Source organism: Oncorhynchus nerka, linkage group LG9a (assembly GCF_034236695.1).
Source record: "Oncorhynchus nerka isolate Pitt River linkage group LG9a, Oner_Uvic_2.0, whole genome shotgun sequence".
Lineage (NCBI taxonomy): Eukaryota > Metazoa > Chordata > Actinopteri > Salmoniformes > Salmonidae > Oncorhynchus > Oncorhynchus nerka.
In genome coordinates this window covers 37606244-37628587 of record NC_088404.1, presented here as the reverse complement: position 1 = coordinate 37628587, position 22344 = coordinate 37606244, and the positions used below count along the sequence as shown (strand labels likewise).

General features: G+C 41.9%; 2 protein-coding genes across 15 annotated transcripts in view; one reads left to right on the top strand and one right to left on the bottom strand.

The window, feature by feature from the left end:
• The first annotated feature begins 470 nt into the window (after positions 1 to 470).
• Positions 471 to 13190, top strand: LOC115134254 (repulsive guidance molecule A-like). The gene is made up of 4 exons (XM_029668041.2): positions 471 to 1130; positions 4398 to 4516; positions 6995 to 7512; positions 9949 to 13190. Exons 1-4 carry the CDS (start codon positions 1117 to 1119, stop codon positions 10651 to 10653), a joined length of 1356 nt encoding a protein of 451 aa, XP_029523901.1. The 5' UTR covers positions 471 to 1116; the 3' UTR covers positions 10654 to 13190.
• Positions 13191 to 20326: 7136 nt separating this feature from the next.
• LOC115134253 (chromodomain-helicase-DNA-binding protein 2-like) overlaps positions 20327 to 22344 on the bottom strand; it is a 56426-nt gene continuing 54408 nt past the window's right edge. For all 14 annotated transcript variants that reach the window (XM_065022566.1, XM_065022564.1, XM_065022556.1 and 11 more), the window contains one exon: positions 20327 to 22337. In XM_065022566.1, the coding sequence (XP_064878638.1) occupies positions 22046 to 22337 (292 nt within the window). In that variant the 3' untranslated portion in view covers positions 20327 to 22045. The remainder of the gene's footprint in view (positions 22338 to 22344) is intronic.

Below are 22344 nucleotides of genomic sequence, written 5' to 3'. Positions count from 1 at the left end.
GGGATGGGGTTGGAGCCCGGCCTTGTAATGGCTCTCTAGGAGGGGGTGGTCTGGTCACTCTGCTTGAGTTTGATCCTAAAACACAGGTGCAGTGTAATTCCCCTATTCCCCCCTCTGTCTTTGATTCTGATCCATCCGTTACCATCCCGTTTCTAAATTTGGCCATATCCAAAGCTAGTTTTTAATATCTAATATATAGTCATGTTGGATTTGGACCCAAGCTCTAGTCATGCTGTGCTACTGTACTTGCCGTTTCCCTTTCACTTTTAATCTCGGCGAAGTGAATGGTAGGCTATTTTGGCATAAAATACTAAAACAGCGTATGCATCATTATTATTGTCGTTTGATAAGATAGTGGTTATAGTGTAGTTATTATAGTGTAATACAGAGTGGTGGGAGGTACGAAATGTGAAGGAGGAGCATGAATCTTAGTTATTGTGGTTTATTAAAATTAGTTGCACCAGTTTATGCATAATATTTGGAGAATAAATACCCAGTCTAAACACTCGCAAATCGCCTGAAACGGCGCGAGGTGTCGGGGGACTGAAGAGGGGTCCCAGCGGCGTCATGTAGAGCCGATCATTGTCTCTCACATTTTCTAAGTATCCATTACACAACAGTGAGCAAGGCAAGGAGTCGGGCCAGAGATATCAGCAGCCCATGTGAAGCAGCAGCGGTGCCCGGAGGGCTCTTCCTCTCAACGTCAACGAGAACCAACTAAACTAAGATCAGGAATACAAGCGTAGAGATGAGAACAACTGTTAATTATGGTAATATTTTATGAGACGTGAACGTTTATATCGGGGGAATGTTCAGTCAACGGAATGAGGAAGAATTAGTATCCAAGTGTATGAGAATCAATGAGTTGATCGGGTGCTCTAGTTCAATGCGAATTATTGTGTGCAAAAAATCACTTTGATTTCACACTCCTTATTTGAGACACCTTCGAGGGAAACCATGAATGGAGGTCCGCATTTTCCACCAATTTAAACAACGGTATATGCGAAACATTTGGATTACTTTGCTGCACAACACCTATTTTGGGTGGAATTTCGGACTCGGGACTTCTCGCCTTTGCGCTTTCCTCGCGTTCAGCAGCTAAACTTGGAGGGATCCATGCAGTCGCAAAGGTTGGTATTGGTCGTTTCTCAACAGCGAACAATTAGGCTATTTATAGATTTTTTCCAGGCTAAAATCCAAATATATATTTTCGTGGAGGCTTCTCATAATATTTCTGTCAATGGGTCATTTTATTTTGAAAATGTTTGTGTTTTTGACAGTGGATTTATAGGAGACTACCTCTATTGTGAAGCGTAACGGTAATCCATATTGTGTGTTGATTACCCATATAATACATTTGCCCGGCATTGTGTGCTACAGACTTTCTTTACATTTTTTGGCAAAAAACGGCTATAGCCTACATAGTAGGCCTACATACTACAAAAGTGAACTTGCAATGCAAGTTGTCCAGCTGTAATAACATGTTTTAAATGTTATTAGGCCTATAAGCATTGACATAGGGTATGGCATTGCTACACAACTAGGATACTTGTATAGCCTACGGTCTATGGGTTATTGTAAATTCATAATGGTCATAATACGATTCTATTAAACAATATCGTTGGCTTCTCCTCTTTCACAATGCTAAAATCAAACCCTTTACGAATGCATTATTCAGAATAAAATGGAATTGGAATCTATCAGAAAACTTCCAATCGAGCGCCTATCATATTTCTGTTTTGAATAAATAAAACATAGAACATGGGCTTCTTTATTCGCTGTGATAGAAAGGAAATGGGGTGGTAGGCCTAACAATGTTGATGACTGACTGACAGTTGTGGGCTACAGTTGCACTAAACCGCCAAATAATAGACCTGTGCACACATTTAATGACAGATCAACTTGTCCCGGTACTCATAATGCCATGTGCGTTTGTCATGATGTGAGGTTTGATATCTAGAGTTAATACAGGCGCCATCTGTTGGAAAGTGTGAAGTATCTTCACCGGGTGTCGTATAAACCAGATCATACAATATGTGGCTATGGGCCAGATGCATTATCAGTATAGGCTTATCTCCCCGAAATATATAAGGAAACATCTGGAACGCTGTAGTAATTTTATGAATTTAAATCGACATTTAGGTCTAGGTATTTTAAGCCTAAGGATAGGCCCTAGGTTTATATTTCAAGGTCAGTGATGACTAAAATGAAATCAAAACTCATTTTGGCCAATGAGACAACATCTATTTGTTCAATGGACGGATTTAGCTTGGGGGGGGGGGTTGGTTTTAGCTGGCTTTGCAGGAGGCATTACATGGGGGCTTTATACTGTAGGTCCCGGTTGAGATGTGATATATTCACTGTAGGCCTACAGTGAAATGTGATTGAGTGTTCTACAAGTTGAGGCTACATGTCAGTTACCACACTACAAGTCTAGGCTACATGTCAGTTACCATACATTGTTAAGCAATCCAAAACATCTTCCAGTCCTTACAGAATATAAGTATGTTAAGAAATAAAGCACTATCAATGTAATATCACTCAAGTGGCCCAACTAAATGTCTAAACACATCCATGTAGTTTCAACAAACTATGCCGTTTAATCTGGTTTAATAATCATATTCACTTATAGAACAATGGCTATCTCTTTCCAGACAATTAGTTAGTCTGGATGGTGTTTGGGGTTTTCAGGGAAGGCTAATGTTCCCAGGGTTTGTTATCAACCCCAATAGACTAGTATAGCCTACACAGTATGTATTTATGCCTACATAACTTCTTAGCTGGATATTATTCTTAAGTATTCTCATTGAAGTGCAATGGTGCATCAATATGTTCAATGTCTTAGGGCATCAGCCACCTTCATTGCCTGACATTAAGGATTTACAAAAATTGATCAACATGGTCAGACATATTTTACACCACAAAACAGACTTGACTTGCTTCAGTTACATTTCTACTGTAGACCTACAGAGCAAACAGTGTTGTGTAGAGCAGTATTGTACTGATGGGTGGTTGATCAACATGTGTAGTAGTTCTTCATACAAGTCCTGGTGCATATTGCCTATTCATTATCCAAATCATGACATAATGTATAGAACTAATAGACAGACAAATAAAACATTCTTAATGAACATCTGCTTACTTGTTTCTCAATTGTTTGCTGGCTGGCGTATGTTTTCTTTCAATTGTGATTTCATAAAGATGTTATGTATCATGTTACTAAAAGGCAAAGCATCAATGTTTGCACCAATTTAAACCATACTAGCCTTCAATGTGTTTGTATCATCTGGATGATCAATTACCAACTATTGTGTTATGGAGGTTTCATTGACAGTGCACCAACCAGCGTAATATATCGTACTACTTATTTGACACAGCTAAAATAACACGTTTTGCTTGAGTACCTTTTTTTGAGGAGAAATGCTATTATCCTTTTTTGCTGTTTATCTCCATCATTTAAATTCAATTTCAATTTTACACAGATTGTCACGAACAACACCTGACAAGAATTCTGTGTAGAAGTCATTCATTTTTGTAGGGAGTTCGTTTATTTAATCTAAAAGTGTTAAAACAGTGTTTGTGTTTGCAATGACTTCCCAACACAATATTAGGTAGGTGTTCTTAATGTTTGGTATACTCAGCGTATAATCAGTCACGTTATCATTGATTATGAGTCTATTAAAGAAATGCCACAAAGACATAACACAATATGAGTCAATAATACATTATTAACCTAAAGGGCGTATAGCCTACAGGCTTATAAGTGGTAACTTTTGACATAGCCTATTTGACATTGTGACGTATATGTTAATTTGTCTTTTGTACTACTATTAGCATGGTTTACAAGGTTAAACATTTTCATACTGGACTATAGGCTAAGTCAAGGCGCAAGAGAAGTGACATTCACCCATGCAGGCTAACCTCTGCCCCAACATAGATTTACGCAACATAGAAATAACGTTATTAAGGTTAGCATGTTATATAGCAGCAAAGCAAAACACTTTTGTTCCCATCAAACTGTCGAGGCCCAACGTGCTATAATGAACAATCTACACGGTTGAGTTGTAATTTGAGACTCAGGAGGGGACGAAGGCTTAACAACGGCTCCTCATTGGTCCAGTGAGTAGTATAAACTGCACCTTCTTGACACTCCCTAAATTCAAGATCGATTGCCAGCTTTTACTGTTTGCTGAGGAATTCGAGTGCATTGAATCGGCTCCTAGAAAGAGGGCGAAAGTTACTTCGAGATTTCGAAACAAGTACTTGATCGAGGACATGACTGCATTACGTGACTTCAGATCTCACGTAGCCTACTGCTCCGTGTTATTCAACAAGATAGACGATAGGAATATCTCCTAATTCATTTTTCTTCCACCTTCTTGATTTGATTCGACCAGGGAGAGGAGAGAAGTGCGACCCCGTGCTGGATGGACGGTTATGGGGAAGGGAGTAGCAGGACCTTCGGCGCTTGAAGTCGGCAAGATCCTTGTTTTGTTTCTTTGCCTGTTTCCTTCTGGTAAGACTTTGCAATAGAGATACTATTTAAATCATGCGCTTTAACTGTATTAATATGATTATTATCTAGTTATTACAACCCTTGTTTTGCCCTATGGTAACCATTTGCAGCTCACATAGCTTACTTAAACAACCTGCCAGATGGATGTATAGACATGTACCTACATTATTTGTCAAACGAGACAATTAGTTGAGTTTATCAACAAAAATGGAAGACTTACTTTATAAATTGCATGTCAACACTGGTAAAACATATCATGTCAGAGTCCTGTGGAATCGACAGTGTCGGTACGAACCGCCAATGGTTTCGCGTTTCTTGTGCTCCATGTTGAGGTGGTATATTCGTAATAAAAGAAATCGTCACATGGGAGTAAGACTTTTTTGTTTCTATTGAATAATTTTACACAGCTCAAGCCTATGCTACCCAAGCTGTATAACCCCATAGTTGTGTTATGTTTGGGGGGAGGGGATAGGGTTTACGCATTCTAACCCTCTTTTCTAAAGTAACCTAACGGTACTTGCCTTTTTCCATTTCTACCCGTATTGCGTCGGTCTAAAGAAAGTAAAGACAAATAGTTCGGGAAATCCACGAATCCCTGAATCCCAGGCGTTTAGCTTATTTTTGGTTGGATGAACAATGAGCAATTCGTAACCATGCTTAGGTTATTTATTATTAGACCTGCATGGATCTTTCTAAGCAACATTAAAACACCTTGATATAACACTGGTTATAATGGTCTTACTTGAGCCCTTCTTCCTTATTATGAGATGCAGAAATAGCCTATCTCCATGGCCTCGTAGAAATCAATTTGCTCATTTACCGACTTTTATCAGTTTCTCTTTCAAGTCATTTACCGCCAAACCAAAAAGTGATAATGCAAGTGTTAATTGTTGTTGACGTTTATTCAAGATTAAGATTAGTTTATTGCCACTTATCAGATGCATGATAATACATGCCTTTTGTTGCTGGGAATGGGAGGGAGTGGTGTGTGCTGTGTGGAGGTTGGAATAGTTGGGGTGGAATGGTAGAGTCATCAGTATTAATAACTGAAAGTGTGACTTCAAAGTGTTGTATAGTCATTGGTCAATAAGTTCTGAGTGAACGTTTGGTGCAGCAAAGTTACATGTAGACTCGTCCTAAACTGAAGTTTGTTTATTAGGGTGAAGTTAGGAGATCCAATTGTATTGGTATTTGCTATGAATTACATCTATTCTTTCCTATGTAACCCCCCCCCCCCCCTCCCCATACCATGCCACCCAAAGCAACTTAAATTTCAGGTCATGTCATTTAAGTTCTGGGGAATGCCTGTTGGAAGTTGCATTACTCTTTGATTAAGGCCTTCTGCAATGGACAGGTGGATATCTAATATCCAGTTTGACCTGTGGAATGGTGAGGCCTCTCTTCTGTTCCGCTCTCTGGTCCTGGAGCTAGTTTCTTTCCTGTCTGACCCCCCCCCCCCCCCCCACACGATACAATCCATTGCTGATGAACAACCTGATCCCCTTACACAGGGCAAATTTATGACTGCTGGTCTCTTCACAATAGCAACTTACATTGCCTTCATTCACTCCCTCCCACATTGGCTCGCACAATATCATCCCACTTCCAGTTCACCTCAACAATAGCTAAATTCTCAAAATAATAATTTCCTCACTCCGTTCTGGCTTTTAGCCATGCAACAGGAGAATGTAGTATAGATGCGAACATTAGGTAGCTGTGAATTTATGCAGTTAAGACTTCTGAGTAGCTTGTTTTGACTAATTAATGAGGTGTGTGTTGGTGCTTTTCCTAATGTAGCCCCCAATGTCCCTGTTGAAATCAAATTTGTATGCTTTTTTATGACAAGTTTACATACCATGTCTCCCACCATTTTTTTTATGATGCATGATCTTTTGCAGATTCACTGAATCTCTTGGAAAAGGCTAAACTCACTGTGTGCTGTATGAAGTCTCAGCGCAGACTTGATTTGTAATGAAGTGTGCATACACATCCCACTGGGCATACACTCGTTGAATTAAAGTTGTTTCCACGTCATTTCAATGAAATTACATTGAACCAACATGGAATAGATGTTGAATTGAAGTCTGTGCCCAGTGGAATGATGGAGTTGGCAAACTGCAGCCACTTGGAATCCACATATTTGGTGGAATTTTGGTTTTCGTTACACTTGAAGTCAGAGTTATTTGATGGAAATAAATGCTCAATTTGTCTCGAGACACTGAAAAAACATGGAAAAACTCAAAGAATGCTGCAGGGCTTTTTTGGATTATAGGAGTCTAAAGACTGGCCATTGCATAGGTTATTGTTTAAGGGTTTCAAACACACAGATAAGACTGTATAACACCTACTTTTCCTGTTTGTTTAGTACATTAATTGTTCAACACCATGTTTAGTGATTGGATGAACAGTCCATTGTGGGTATTGGTTTGCCATTGTTGTGTGATCTATGGTCCTAATGTTTTCTTCTCCTCTCTACAGTGAGTCTGCAGTGTAAGATCCTCAAGTGTAACTCAGAGTTTTGGGCCTCCACCTCAAGCTCTGGCCCGGAGGAGGAGTTCTGTACGGCACTGCGGGCGTACAACAACTGTGTACGCCGCACCGCACGCACTTGCAGAGGCGACCTGGCCTACCACTCAGCCCAACATGGTATAGAGGACCTCATGAGTCAACACAACTGCTCCAAGGAGGGACCTACAACCCAGCCTCGAGCCCGGACCCCCGCTCCACCCCCACCACCACAGCTCCAGCCTGACAGCCAGGAGCGCTCCGATGGGCCGGAGCAGTGTCACTACGAACGCAGCCTTCCTCGCCATTCCTCGCCACCCAACTACACCCACTGCGGCTTCTTTGGAGACCCACACCTCCGTACCTTCAGCGATGACTTCCAGACCTGCAAGGTGGAGGGAGCCTGGCCACTTATCCATAACAAATACCTGTCTGTTCAGGTGACCAACACACCTGTCGTGCCTGGCTCCTCTGCTACGGCCACCAGCAAGGTGAGAGTAGCCGCTACATATCTCTATCATCTTGAATCAATGTGATATTGACTGTATGTTGGGTACACCACAGTTACAGTGTCTGGTGATGCTTGACATTGCTACTGATCCAAGTATTCTGTGATTATTTCATTGCTACAGACTGAATCCTTGAAAAACTACTCTATTGAATTAGAATTTCACAACACGACCTTATCATAGAAATACCAACAGACCTTGCAGAACGTCTGATAACACTGGTCTTCTCACCACCGTGGAGGACTGTAGACATGCATCTAAGTAGAGCACAAAAAGATAGCAAAAAGATACGTGTAACTGCCAAAATAATGGAAATACTTGAGCAAAATGAAGGATACAAACTATATTGAAAGTCGGTGCTTGAACACAGGTGTGGTTCCTGAGTTAATTAAGCAATTAACATGCCATCATGCTTAGGGTCATGTACATAAATGTTGGGCATGCAGGCCATTATTTTGGCTACCATAGCCATTTTAGGGAAGGGAAAGTTTTGTTGTCTCCTGAGCAAGGCTGCTACTCCTCTATTTTACCCTTTTCTTACTAAAGAAAGCCCTTTCAGGTAATGGGAGAGAATATTTTTTGCTTTGTTTGAAACACTGAATGGAATGTTGTTGGACAAATTGTACTGCAGTGATTTATTTGTAAGAGCTCTCAAATCAAGAAATATTATCTTAAGTAAGACCTTCGTATGTAAGAGGTTGTGGGCCTCTTTAATGTGGCCAGAGAAGTAGGAGCAGCCGTGGGAATGTTTTACTGTGGACTCTGGTTAATGTTTGGATCAGTTCCATCGCAGACCAATAGGCAATACACAGAACAATTGTTGGGATCCTGATAAGGTTTACAAATGATATACCAGTATTATACCCGCAGTATAAACATCATGTGGACAGCCAAGTAGAATTTTAGGCCCACCCTATGTGTAGCAGTCCATACCCTAGCATTGTGTGTATGTTAGTTAGAAACTGTTGTTTTAACTAAGTGCTCAAGCCATGCAGGAAACTGCAGATATTTTCTGCACATTAGTTGGCCCTGATACCTCATAAATTATCATTGTTTTGTTTCTACAGTACATTGGACGGCCTGGAGGGCCACCCCAGAAATGTATTTCATTAGAACATGAGGTGAAAACAAAGATCCCTGAGCATTTGTAGTCTGCAAAGTCATTTAATATTAGGTCCACATTTGGTACGATTTTGGCAGTCGTGGTTGTGTGACCAATAGGCCTCCGTGCACTATATCCTGACTGCAGGGTTTACACTGACATTTTGTCCTCAATCACATAAAGAGAGAGACCAATTTTCCATCATCAGACCTAATGATGCACTTTCAGCATTCTGGCTTTTTTTCTGTGTGCTTAAGGTAATGATATTTTTACACAGCTGTACTTGGAAGCAAATTACACAGCTTTTGAAGTTATTCAGTCTGGACAAAGGGAAAACAAGGCAGAAGCCTATGCCACCTGTACAAACAAGACTGGGTATTTCTGTAGCTCTGTTTCATATGGGTTCCTGCTGCAGTGTATGGAATGGTCTGTTGTATGCACTACCTTCATTCAAGGGATGGGTTGATGAAACAGTTTGTTTCTTTATGCACAGGGGTTTTGTAGAGGGTTTTTCATGTTCTTAGATCATGTTATCCTTCGAAAAGAGGGGTCAGTGGCAGGTAAAAAAAAACTTTTGGGAATGGGGGATTGTGGGGTGGGATGATTGAGGGGTGGGTTGAGGGCTGGGTTGGCAGATGACTTGACTGGGTAATAACAGGGCATTTTGGTGCTCTACTTCCTGCCCCCTATTTGAGATCAGAGCCTATCGGCTGTCCCGGGGTCACTTCTGAGACAACGGCTCACTGGCGTCCTAATGAAATCATGCAAGCAGAGAAGTGACCAGCCTTAGTTAATTAGCCACAGAGCAGAGCACGCTCTCCCTCCTGGCTCAGTGCCACTCCCTGGAGCACAGTTCTGGGGTTCACAGGCAGGTTTTTCACCACTATGAATGGCTCGTCTTTGTGTCTGCACACTGAGGCCCGATTTAACATGGCCTATACCCGTGTTTTCTGAGAGCGTTTACTTTGGCCTCCCCCATGTTGAGGCAGAGCTGAAATGTGACACTGAACTGGGGTGGTGGTGTAGATGTGTCTGCATTATACAAACTACTGGTCTTCTTAATGCCAAAGCAAAAAGATTCCCCTCAGTCATTTGTGTAGACCTACCACTAACTCTTGTCCACATAAACATGTAAATATAGAGGTTCCATACAGTTAAAAAAATAATTTCAACTGCTGTTCAATGATTTAATAATTTGATGTCTATATGTACCTTGCTATTTTCATCCTCAAAAGGCCTGACACATATTGAAACATATTGGCTATTGTTGTGCTGACTGCTAATTCTAATCTTCTTCCCTCTCTCACTCGGTACAGTTGACAATCATCTTCAAGAACTTTCAGGAGTGTGTGGACCAGAAGATGTACCACGCAGAGACAGACGAGCTGCCTGCGGCGTTCGCCGACGGCTCCAAGAACGGTGGAGACCGCCACGGGGCCAACACGCTGCGCATCGTGGATAAGGTGCCTGGGCAGCATGTGGAGATCCACGCACGCTACATCGGTACAACTATTGTGGTCCGGCAGGTGGGCCGATACCTGACCTTTGCTGTGCGGATGCCAGAGGAAGTAGTGAACTCTGTAGAAGACCGAGACAACCAGGACCTGTATCTTTGTCTGCACGGCTGTCCCGCCAACCAACGTATCGACTTCAGGAAATTCAGGGACCGTGCTGTGGAGGGCCACGGCCTGGTCAAGAGCAGGACGGGCAGCCAGTCCCATGGGTTTACCTATCAGGCTGCCATGGCCAAGTGTAAAGAGCGCCTCCCAGTGGAAGACCTGTACTTCCAGTCTTGTGTGTTCGACCTGCTTTCCTCTGGGGACATCAACTTCACCATGGCTGCCTACTATGCTTTTGAGGACGTGAAAATGCTCCACTCCAACAAGGACAAATACCACATTTTTGAAAAGGATGCTTTTGGGAGTAATGCAGCACCGAGGGGATCAGATATGTTCTCGCTAGTTCTCCTCAACTGTCTGTCTATGTTGTTGTGGATTGAGTGCTGCTGGGTTCATCTATAGTGCCCTGCCAACATCATCCTCATTATGCTAGCTGTCAGTGGGTGTGAAACAAAGCCCTCACCGTGTCATACTTCACCTCTACTGCTCTGTTCTCAGTGGCTGGTGGCCAGTGTAGACAGCAGGGCCGTCCATGCATCTGAGGGGACACAGCAGCTCATTTGCAATCAAACTCATCCCAGCCCATGGTCTCATCATTGTTGTCATCATGTGTTGACTTACATCTGGGGAAGAGGTGAGCTCTCTGTGCTCCCACCTATCATTGCGTTCATTCAGCTGGTTTAAGGACTGGTCCTTTGATTAAAGGAGCAGTGGTGAGAGAGGAGAGCCCAGGAGCCCCAGCACTTTGGATATCCAGCTGGGATTAAATCCTACATTCCCACTGGGACTGCATGCCTATGGGAAGCAAGACGAGATGATCTCTTACAGAAAGAAGAGTTTGCTGATCTCCTCTCCTCACTTGTGCCAAGCCAGTGGAGCTCTCTGTGGCTCATGGGTCTGGGCTAGAGTACATGACAGGGGCTTTTGTTAATGTCTGTCCAGAAGGAGCTCACTGTTTGATGAGCTTCCAGCTTTGGAAAAGCCGGAGCTTTTTGGAGAAAGTACTCGGGCCAAAAGGATGTCAAAGCAGCAAGTGACAGTCTAGTCTGCTGTGGAGGTTAATAGGTCATAATGCCAGGTCTTTTGTAAGATTGTGTGTGTGTGGTTGTGCCCCTCTGTGGTTTAGTGTGTCCGCCAGAACAGGCTGTCTTGAATATTGGCGTTTAAAAGTGTTAATTATGATAAATGTATTTTTTGTATAGGGTGTAATTAAGATGTTCATAAGAAAACAGCCCTTTACAAACTTTACCAAGGGCACAGATAATGCAGAAACCCAGATCACGTTTACAGAGTATATCTCATCCCTTCATTCAACCAATCAACCAACCAACATGTACCATGGCCAAGAAATTGATTTCTACAGGTCTTTTGTGAGTTATTTCTCTTTTTCTAGGCAGTCAACAGTTCCACACAGATGTAGGTATCATGGCCATGTATTTGGTTTGAGAAAGATAGTCTTTCTGACCACTCTGTAGAGAGCAGAAAGTAGGTCCTGTATCAGAGGAGGCTGGTGGGAGGAGCTATAGGAGGACAGGCTCATTGGAATGGCTGGAATGGAATAGCTGTCAAATCCAAAAGCAGCACCCGGCGTTATACCTATTGCGTACATTGCCATTGGATGCGCCGAGTCGCATTAGTAGAAAACCTATGCAGCTGTTTCAAGTTCGAACACTTGCATGTGTGATGTAGAGCGGGTTAATGCTTGATCTGATTGAATCTAAGCCTAAGTATTTTAACTTTTGATTGTGTAGAATGCTGGAAGGTGCTAAATGATCTTAGTGGATAGACATATTCAGAGCAGCATATGGCAAAGAAGTTGTCAGTTTTCGGTTTTGAATTGTACCTCTAGTCATATGCAGGACCCGTGTGATGTGCATACATCTACAGTACCATTTTGATTTGTTGTAGTTTTCCAATTGCATTGTTTGTGTTCATAGTAATAATGTCATTCACCAGTTAGCCTAAATCTTGAGGCGGAGGTACTAATACCCCGAAGGCCTGCTAATTATGAACAAGACATTTAACCTACATTCTGGTTTGATCTTTATTTTAATTATTTGTTGTATACCGAAGTAAAGCTCAAAGGATACAACCTTGTCAGACGATTTGCTTCATTTTTTCCCTTCCTATTTCATCTCGGTAGAATATATTTAGATTTGACCATTCCCTTAGTACTAATCTATTCAACAACTTAACAAGGTAATATATCCCTACACTGAAGTGTTTGGCAGGCCTAACTACATGTACTGGTGCAGTTTGTTCTTAGTCTGGCAAAAAAAGTTGTTCAAATAAACAAACATGATTGTAACATTGAATCTTGTTTTTATAGATGTAACTTGTATTTTGAGTTTTCTATATGGTTCTACATGTGTAATGTGAGATTGTATATACATTTGTGTGTAAAATATTGTATTTTATCTGTATTGAATTTCACTACAGTTTTAAATATGAGAAAGGGTTTGGTGAATGTAACCTTTTTATTTTAAAATAATTTGATGAAAACGTGAACACCACATCACAAAGCTGTAGGGTCTTTAGGGGATAGTGTTCAGCTATCTATCAATGGCAGGGATCCTATCCTGGTTATTGTAGTTTCAGAGCATTCATTTTCTTGCTCAGGAGTAGACACAAGTTAACCTGGATTCCATCCAGGTGGATATCTAAAAAGGGAATACAAGAAAGTGTCCCTTTTTTTGGTGTTCATGTTTTTAATTTTAAAGCACTTTATGTTCTTTTCACTTAGCTCTTACTTGGTTTGAACTTGATTGTGAATAGAGGTTGTCAGATTTGTAACGGTAGAAAATATGGCATTTAAACACTTGGCCGAATGGCAGAAGCCAGAAAGATCAAACTGTGTTTGTATGTAGGACACAAGCGGTGTGACACACCAACTGTTTATATTGTAAATTATTTATTAAATAAAAGATGTGTCTTGCTAACTTTTGGGTGATGTCTCTATGTTGTGGTAAACCTCTTACTTTGTTTCATAGTGATAACGAAACACTGACCAATGAAGAGCTTTTTTTTTAATGATCTAGATTTCCAGTGGAGGAGGTTAGGCTACTTGATTTGCTTCGTTACACTGCCACCTGGTGTAAGCATTGTGTAAGGATATGAATACATTAAAAAAAAAACAGCCCTGGGGAGCCCTGACATTCTTATCATACAACAGTGCTTGATAAACCATAATAATCCAGGTGGATGCTTGTAGTGATAGCCATGTATGTTTTATGTATTAGCATAATTGTTGTGGGGAGGATCAAGATCACCAAAGGCAAAGACATTTATTATAATCAGACCGTTTTAGGCTGAGGCCCAATTATAAGTGTCAGACTGTTAAGGCTTCCGCATGCTTTGGTTCGTCTGGCGCCTAGCCGAACTCGGCTAGGTGAACGGAACAAGTGCGCTTAGCATAATTCCCTTAAAAGACCTTCGCTTGAAAACCATGAAAAAGTGTCAATAGCAGTTTGTCTGTCTTGAGACGCAATAGTCGGTATAGACTTACTCAAAATAGTCAATCTAAGATGACTCTGAAGACATTTGTTGCGCAATCTTACATTAAAATGTTTGGTGCAGTATTTCTCACGTTAAACATGTGCATGAAAATGAGTCATCTATCTCAATGACACTTAATTGAAGAATTCCTACTATGGACCAACTGTTGACTTCAGCTACCGAAATTCGGTTTGCCTCAAGAAATTGTTTGTGTGCACGAACAGCCGAAAAAACCCTAGTCTGAGGCCAAAACGCATATATATATACTGATACTGTGTGTGTGTGTGTGTATATATATATATATACATTTACATTTACATTTAAGTCATTTAGCAGACGCTCTTATCCAGAGCGACTTACAAATTGGTGCGTTCACCTTAAGACATCCAGTGGAACAGCTACTTTACAATAGTGCATCTAAATCTTTTAAGGGGGGTGAGAAGGATTACTTTATCCTATCCTAGGTATTCCTGAAAGAGGTGGGGTTTCAGGTGTCTCCGGAAGGTGGTGATTGACTCCGCTGTCCTGGCGTCGTGAGGGAGTTTGTTCCACCATTGGGGGGCCAGAGCAGCGAACAGTTTTGACTGGGCTGCGCGGGAACTGTACTTCCTCAGTGGTAGGGAGGCGAGCAGGCCAGAGGTGGATGAACGCAGTGCCCTTGTTTGGGTGTAGGGCCTGATCAGAGCCTGGAGGTACTGAGGTGCCGTTCCCCTCACAGCTCCGTAGGCAAGCACCATGGTCTTGTAGCGGATGCGAGCTTCAACTGGAAGCCAGTGGAGAGAGCGGAGGAGCGGGGTGACGTGAGAGAACTTGGGAAGGTTGAACACCAGACGGGCTGCGGCGTTCTGGATGAGTTGTAGGGGTTTAATGGCACAGGCAGGGAGCCCAGCCAACAGCGAGTTGCAGTAATCCAGACGGGAGATGACAAGTGCCTGGATTAGGACCTGCGCTGCTTCCTGTGTGAGGCAGGGTCGTACTCTGCGGATGTTGTAGAGCATGAACCTACAAGAACGGGCCACCGCCTTGATGTTAGTTGAGAACGACAGGGTGTTGTCCAGGATCACGCCAAGGTTCTTAGCGCTCTGGGAGGAGGACACAATGGAGTTGTCAACCGTGATGGCGAGATCATGGAACGGGCAGTCCTTCCCCGGGAGGAAGAGCAGCTCTGTCTTGCCGAGGTTCAGCTTGAGGTGGTGATCCGTCATCCACACTGATATGTCTGCCAGACATGCAGAGATGCGATTCGCCACCTGGTCATCAGAAGGGGAAAGGAGAAGATTAATTGTGTGTCGTCTGCATAGCAATGATAGGAGAGACCATGTGAGGTTATGACAGAGCCAAGTGACTTGGTGTATAGCGAGAATAGGAGAGGGCCTAGAACAGAGCCCTGGGGGACGCCAGTGGTGAGAGCGCGTGGTGAGGAGACATATTCTCGCCACGCCACCTGGTAGGAGCGACCTGTCAGGTAGGACGCAATCCAAGCGTGGGCCGCGCCGGAGATGCCCAACTCGGAGAGGGTGGAGAGGAGGATCTGATGGTTCACAGTATCGAAGGCAGTCGATAGGTCTAGAAGGATGAGAGCAGAGGAGAGAGAGTTAGCTTTAGCAGTGCGGAGGGCCTCCGTGATACAGAGAAGAGCAGTCTCAGTTGAATGACTAGTCTTGAAACCTGACTGATTTGGATCAAGAAGGTCATTCTGAGAGAGATAGCGGGAGAGCTGGCCAAGGACGGCACGTTCAAGAGTTTTGGAGAGAAAAGAAAGAAGGGATACTGGTCTGTAGTTGTTGACATCGGAGGGATCGAGTGTAGGTTTTTTCAGAAGGGGTGCAACTCTCGCTCTATATATACACACACACACAGTATCAGTCAGAAGTTTGGACACTCATTCCAGCGTTTTTCTTTCTTTTTACTATTTTCTACATTGTAAAATGATAGAGAAGACATCAAAACTATGAAATAACACATATGCAATAATACATGGGAAAAAGTGTTAAACAAATCAAAATACTCTCTCAACCAGCTTCATGAGGTAGTCACCTGGAATTCATTTAAATTAACAGGTGTGCCTTGTTAAAAGTGAATTTGTGGAATTTCTTTCCTTTTTTAATGCATTTGAGCCAATCAGTTGTGTTGTGACAAGGTAGGGCTGGTATACATAAGATAGCCCTATTTGGTAAAAGACCAAGTCCGTATCATGGCAAGAACATCTCAAATAAACACAGAAACGACAGTCCCTCGTTACTATACGACATGAAGGTCAGTCAATCCGGAACATTTCAAGAACTTAGATAGGTTCTTCAACTGCAGTCACAAAAACCATCAAGCGCTATGATCAAACTGGCTCTCATGAGGACTGCCACAGGAAAGGAAGACCTAGAGTTACCTCATTAGAGTTAACTGCACCTCAGATTGCAGCCCAAATAAATGCTTCACAGAGTTCACACATCTCAACATCAACTGTTCAGAGGACACTGTGTGAATCAGGCCTTCATAGTTGAATTGCTGCAAAGAAACCACTACTAAAGGACACCAATAATAAGAAGAGACTTGCTTGGGCCAAGAAACACAAGCAACGGACAATAGACTGGTCAAAATCTGTCCTTTGGTCTGATGAGTCCAAATTTGAGATGTCTTTGTGAGATGCAGAGTAGGTGAACGGACGATCTCTGCATGTGTGGTTCCCATCGTGAAGCATGTCTGATGATGCTTTGGTGGTGACACTGTCAGTGATTTATTTAGAATTCCAGTCACACTCAACCAGCATGGCTACCACAGCGATACTCCATCCCATATGGTTTGTGCTCAGTGTTTTTGTTTTTCAACAGGACAATGACCCAACACAACAAGCTGTGTAAGGGCTATATGACCAAGGAGAGTGATGGAGTGCTGTATCAGATGACCTGCCCTTCACAATCACCCGCCCTCAACCCAATTGAGATAGTTTGGGATGAGTTGGACAGCAGAGTGAAGGAAAAGCATATGTGGGAACTTCAAGATTGTTGGAAAAGCATTCCAGGTGAAGCTGGTTGAGAGAATGCCACAAGTGGGCAAAGCTGTCAAGGCAAAAGGTGGCTACCTTGAAGATTCTCAAATATAAAATATACAGTGCCTTGCGAAAGTATTCGGCCCCCTTGAACTTTGCGACCTTTTGCCACATTTCAGGCTTCAAAAAAAATATATAAAACTGTATTTTTTTGTGAAGAATCAACAAGTGGGACACAATCATGAAGTGGAACGACATTTATTGGATATTTCAAACTTTTTTAACAAATCAAAAACTGAAAAATTGGGAGTGCAAAATTATTCAGCCCCCTTAAGTTAATACTTTGTAGCGCCACCTTTTGCTGCGATTACAGCTGTAAGTCGCTTGGGGTATGTCTCTCTCAGTTTTGCACATCGAGAGACTGAATTTTTTTCCCATTCCTCCTTGCAAAACAGCTCGAGCTCAGTGAGGTTGGATGGAGAGCATTTGTGAACAGCAGTTTTCAGTTCTTTCCACAGATTCTCGATTGGATTCAGGTCTGGACTTTGACTTGGCCATTCTAACACCTGGATATGTTTATTTTTGAACCATTCCATTGTAGATTTTGCTTTATGTTTTGGATCATTGTCTTGTTGGAAGACAAATCTCCGTCCCAGTCTCAGGTCTTTTGCAGACTCCATCAGGTTTTCTTCCAGAATGGTCCTGTATTTGGCTCCATCCATCTTTCCATCAATTTTAACCATCTTCCCAGTCCCTGCTGAAGAAAAGCAGGCCCAAACCATGATGCTGCCACCACCATGTTTGACAGTGGGGATGGTGTGTTCAGGGTGATGAGCTGTGTTGCTTTTACGCCAAACATAACGTTTTGCATTGTTGCCAAAAAGTTCAATTTTGGTTTCATCTGACCAGAGCACCTTCTTCCACATGTTTGGTGTGTCTCCCAGGTGGCTTGTGGCAAACTTTAAACGACACTTTTTATGGATATCTTTAAGAAATGGCTTTCTTCTTGCCACTCTTCCATAAATGCCAGATTTGTGCAATATACAACTGATTGTTGTCCTATGGACAGAGTCTCCCACCTCAGCTGTAGATCTCTGCAGTTCATCCAGAGTGATCATGGGCCTCTTGGCTGCATCTCTGATCAGTCTTCTCCTTGTATGAGCTGAAAGTTTAGAGGGACGGCCAGGTCTTGGTAGATTTTCAGTGGTCTGATACTCCTTCCATTTCAATATTATCGCTTGCACAGTGCTCCTTGGGATGTTTAAAGGTTGGGAAATCTTTTTGTATCCAAATCCGGCTTTAAACTTCTTCACAACAGTATCTTGGACCTGCCTGGTGTGTTCCTTGTTCTTCATGATGCTCTCTGGCTTTTAACGGACCTCTGAGACTATCACAGTGCAGGTGCATTTATACGGAGACTTGATTACACACAGGTGGATTGTATTTATCACCATTAGTCATTTAGGTCAACATTGGATCATTCAGAGATCCTCACTGAACTTCTGGAGAGAGTTTGCTGCACTGAAAGTAAAGGGGCTGAATAATTTTGCACGCCCAATTTTTCAGTTTTTGATTTGTTAAAAAAGTTTGAAATATCCAATAAATGTCGTTCCACTTCATGATTGTGTCCCACTTGTTGTTGATTCTTCACAAAAAAATACAGTTTTATATCTTTCTGTTTGAAGCCTGAAATGTGGCAAAAGGTCGCAAAGTTCAAGGGGGTGAATACTTTCGCAAGGCACTGTATTTAGATTTGCTTAATACTTTTTTGTTACTACATCATTTCATATTTGTTATTTCATAGTGCTGTCTTCACTATTATTCTACAATGTAGTAAATAGAGAAAATAAAGAAACTATTGAATGAGTAGGTGTCCAAAATGTTGACTGGTACACACAGTTGAAGTCGGAAGTTTACATACACCTTAGCCAAATACATTTAAACTCAGTTTCACAATTCCTGACATTTAATCCGAGTAAAAATTCCGTTTAAGGTCAGTTAGGATCACCACGTTATTTTAAGAATGTGAAATGTCAGAATAATAGTAGAGAGAATGATTTATTTAAGCTTTTATTTCTTTCATCACATTCTCAGTGGGTCAGAAGTTTACATACACTCAATTAATATTTGGTAGCATTGCCTTTAAATTGTTTAACTGTGTCAAACATGTCAGGTAGCCCTCCACAAGCTTCCCACAATAAGTTGGGTGAATTTTGGCCCATTCCTCCTGACAGAGCTGGTGTAACTGAGTCAGGTTTGTAGGCCTCCTTGCTCGTACACGCTTTTTCAGTTCTGCCCACAAAATTTCCATAGGATTGAGGTCAGGGTTTGTGATGGCAACTCCAATACCTTGACTTTGTTGTCCATTTTGCCACAACTTTGGAAGTGTGCTTGGGGTCATTGTCCATTTGGAAGACCCATTTGCAACCAAGCTTTAACTTCCTGACTGATGTCTTGAGATGTTGCTTCAATATATCCACTTAATTTCCCCCTCATGATGCAATCTATTTTGTGGGGTACACCAGTCCCTCCTGCAGGAAAGCACCCCCACAACAGGATGTAGCCACCGACATGCTTCGCGTTTGGGAAGGTGTTCTTCGGCTTGCAAGCCTCCCCCTTTTTCCTCCAAACATAATGGTCAATATGGCCAAACAGCTATTTTTGTTTCATCAGAACAGAGGACATTTCTCCAAAAAGTACAATCTTTGTCCCTATGTGTAGCTGCAAACCATAGTCTGACTTTTTTATGGCGGTTTTGGTGCAGTGGATTCTTCCTTGCTGCGCAGCCTTTCAGGTTATGGTGATATAGGCCTCGTTTAACTGTGGATACAGATACTTTTGTACCCGTTTCCTCCAGCATTTTCACAAGCTCCTTTGCTGCTGTTTGGGATTGATTTGCACTTTTCGCACCAAAGTACGTTAATTTCTAGGAGAGAATGAGTCTCCTTCCTGAGCGGTATGACAGATGCGAGATCCCATAGTGTTTATACTTGCCTACTATTGTTTGTACGGATGAACGTGGTACCTTCAGGTGTTTGGAAATTTCTCCCAAGGACGAACCAGACTTGTGGAGGTCTACAATTTTTTGGCTGATTTCCCCATGATGTCAAGCAATGAGGCACTGAATTCAAAGGTAGGCCTTGAAATTCATCCACAGCTACACCTCCAATTGACTCAAATATTGTCAATTAGCTTATCAGAAGCTTCTAAAGCCATGACAATTTTCTTGATTTTTCCCAAGCTGATTAAAGGCAGTCGACTTAGTGTATGTACATTTCTGACCCACTGGAATTGTGATACAGTGAATGTGAAATAATCTGTAAACATTGTTGGAAAAATTACATGTCATGCACAAAGTAGTTGTCCTAACAGGCTTGCCAAAACTACAGTTTGTTAACAAGACATTTGTGGAGTAGTTGAAAAATGTGTTTTAATGACTCCAACCTAAGTGTATGTAAACATCCGACTTCAACTGGACATACATACACAAACTTGTCATAATATAGGCAAGAACTGTCCCAGATGCGAAGCATGCGGATGGATGGACGCCTTTAGGTCTTAGACTATACTGGATGAAAAAACAACAGTGAACATATGTTTTATAATGTAGCAAAGTTTAATACATATGTCTATAAACATATTGACAGTATATTTCACGTGGAGTGGCTTTCTCACAAATATAAATTATTTAGGCTTGTTTTCAAAAACACAACTCCAGGGACTGTAGCGTGGAGAAAAGGAAGGTGGTGTTGGTTGGCTATTCCTTCTATCAGATATGCCCACAGAGGACATAACACTGATTCATCTGTGTAAATCATTTTTCCCAAGATCTTTTGGGGAGTTGCAGAAGAACATGACAAACAATATCATTTTGTTCCCACCACCAGTCTTCGCTTAACAAGCATGCCACGTTACACAATCATCCATTGAGAACAATCTCAAGAAATGACTGTTAAATACTGCATCATCTCTGTAGAAGAGTACAGTAAATGTCCATAACTCATCCCACTGGGCACACACATTGGTTAAATCAGTTGTTTCCATGTCATTTCAATGAAATGTGTCCAGTAGGATATACAGTATGAAAATATTCACAGAAATAAGGCACAAATGGAGAAGCACACCAGAAATCATAAGAACGACAGCAGGGCCAGTCTCTGGTTTGGCACTAAAACAGAATGACCAATAACAGCTTGTCATCAATCACATCCGTAAACACTCAAGTGTACCTTAGAAAATCGATCAGTGGTTACACTGCTGTCACTGTGTCACATAACTATAGAAAATGAAAAAATGATTTCCAGATTCTTCTCAAACATAGCGCAATACTTTTACAGGTTCACTAAGCCAGTAGAGTGCAGTACTAATTGTGCAATGTAAGATGCAAAAGTACCATTCATACATAGGATAGAGAGAAATATGGTTTAAATGGCAAATTCTTTGCACACCTACAAATAAATGTGGTTAGGGATAACTTTAACAGTCAGTGTTCTTCTGAAGCTTTGCACAACGAATTAACTTAAATAATGTTTATAAACATGTCCTTCTCATTAGGTCCTTAACCACTGACCCGCTACTAAGTTATCATAAACAAAACAAAAAGACAATGGCAATGAATGTCTTTACAGAAGAATGATTAACAACACTAATGACAAATGCTCATTAAAAAACTTTAAATAGCAATTCTGAGAACTAGGTACTGGTGTGACTAACTTACTATTCGTCTTCAATTTAGACAGACAGATGTACTTATTTTTCTTCGGGAAAGAATGGGCATCTCTTTATGAAATTATGATAGTTTCATAACCAGGTCAAGATGAATAAACATGACTTTTATTATAATGGCATAAAGCTAAACTCAAAAAAATAAAAGTATTTGGGAATAATCCCATACCGCTAACATTTAAAAGGCTATATACTTCAGACACTTCAATGTTTCCAGATCAGTCATCATCAATTTTTCCCCACATAATAGTCCATAGGACTAACTATCCATAGGCCTTCTACAGACTCATCACTAACACTGACTGATTATCTGTAATTTCAACAACAAAAACATTGCTTAGTGTGATACATATTCCATAATGTTGAACACTTTTCTACATGGTCACAGACACAGATCGTTACCACAATCACACCTGGGGGAGGGATGTGGAGAGTTTGGTGTTTGCTGGTAAACAGAGTATTTGTCAATTCCGTTTCCGACTGAGGTTGTCTGGCCAAGCGAAACAGTGAGTCTAGTCGGCCCAGACCTGTCCTTCAGCAGCACCACTGTGTTCCTCACCTGGACAACACCTTTCCATTCAGTGACAGGCCTCATGTCTTCCTGTTGTTCCAGTTTAAATCAGCCCCTGCTGCTTTACGCTCTGCAGTCCGCTCTGCGTTTGGCGAGCGTGAGTCCTGGGGGGACTTCTGAGCCTGTGGGGAGCGTGGGTCCAGCAGGGGAGGGGGTTTATTGTCTGGATAGGGCCGGGTGAAGTGTTCTTGCCCTGTTGGCCCCCTTTGCTCCAGCATCCTCCCCCTGAAGTCCTGGGGATGGCCTCCTCCACTCCTGAAGTCTTGGGGAGGACGGAAGTCATCGCCGCGTCTACGCTTGGCGTCTGAATGTCTGAAGT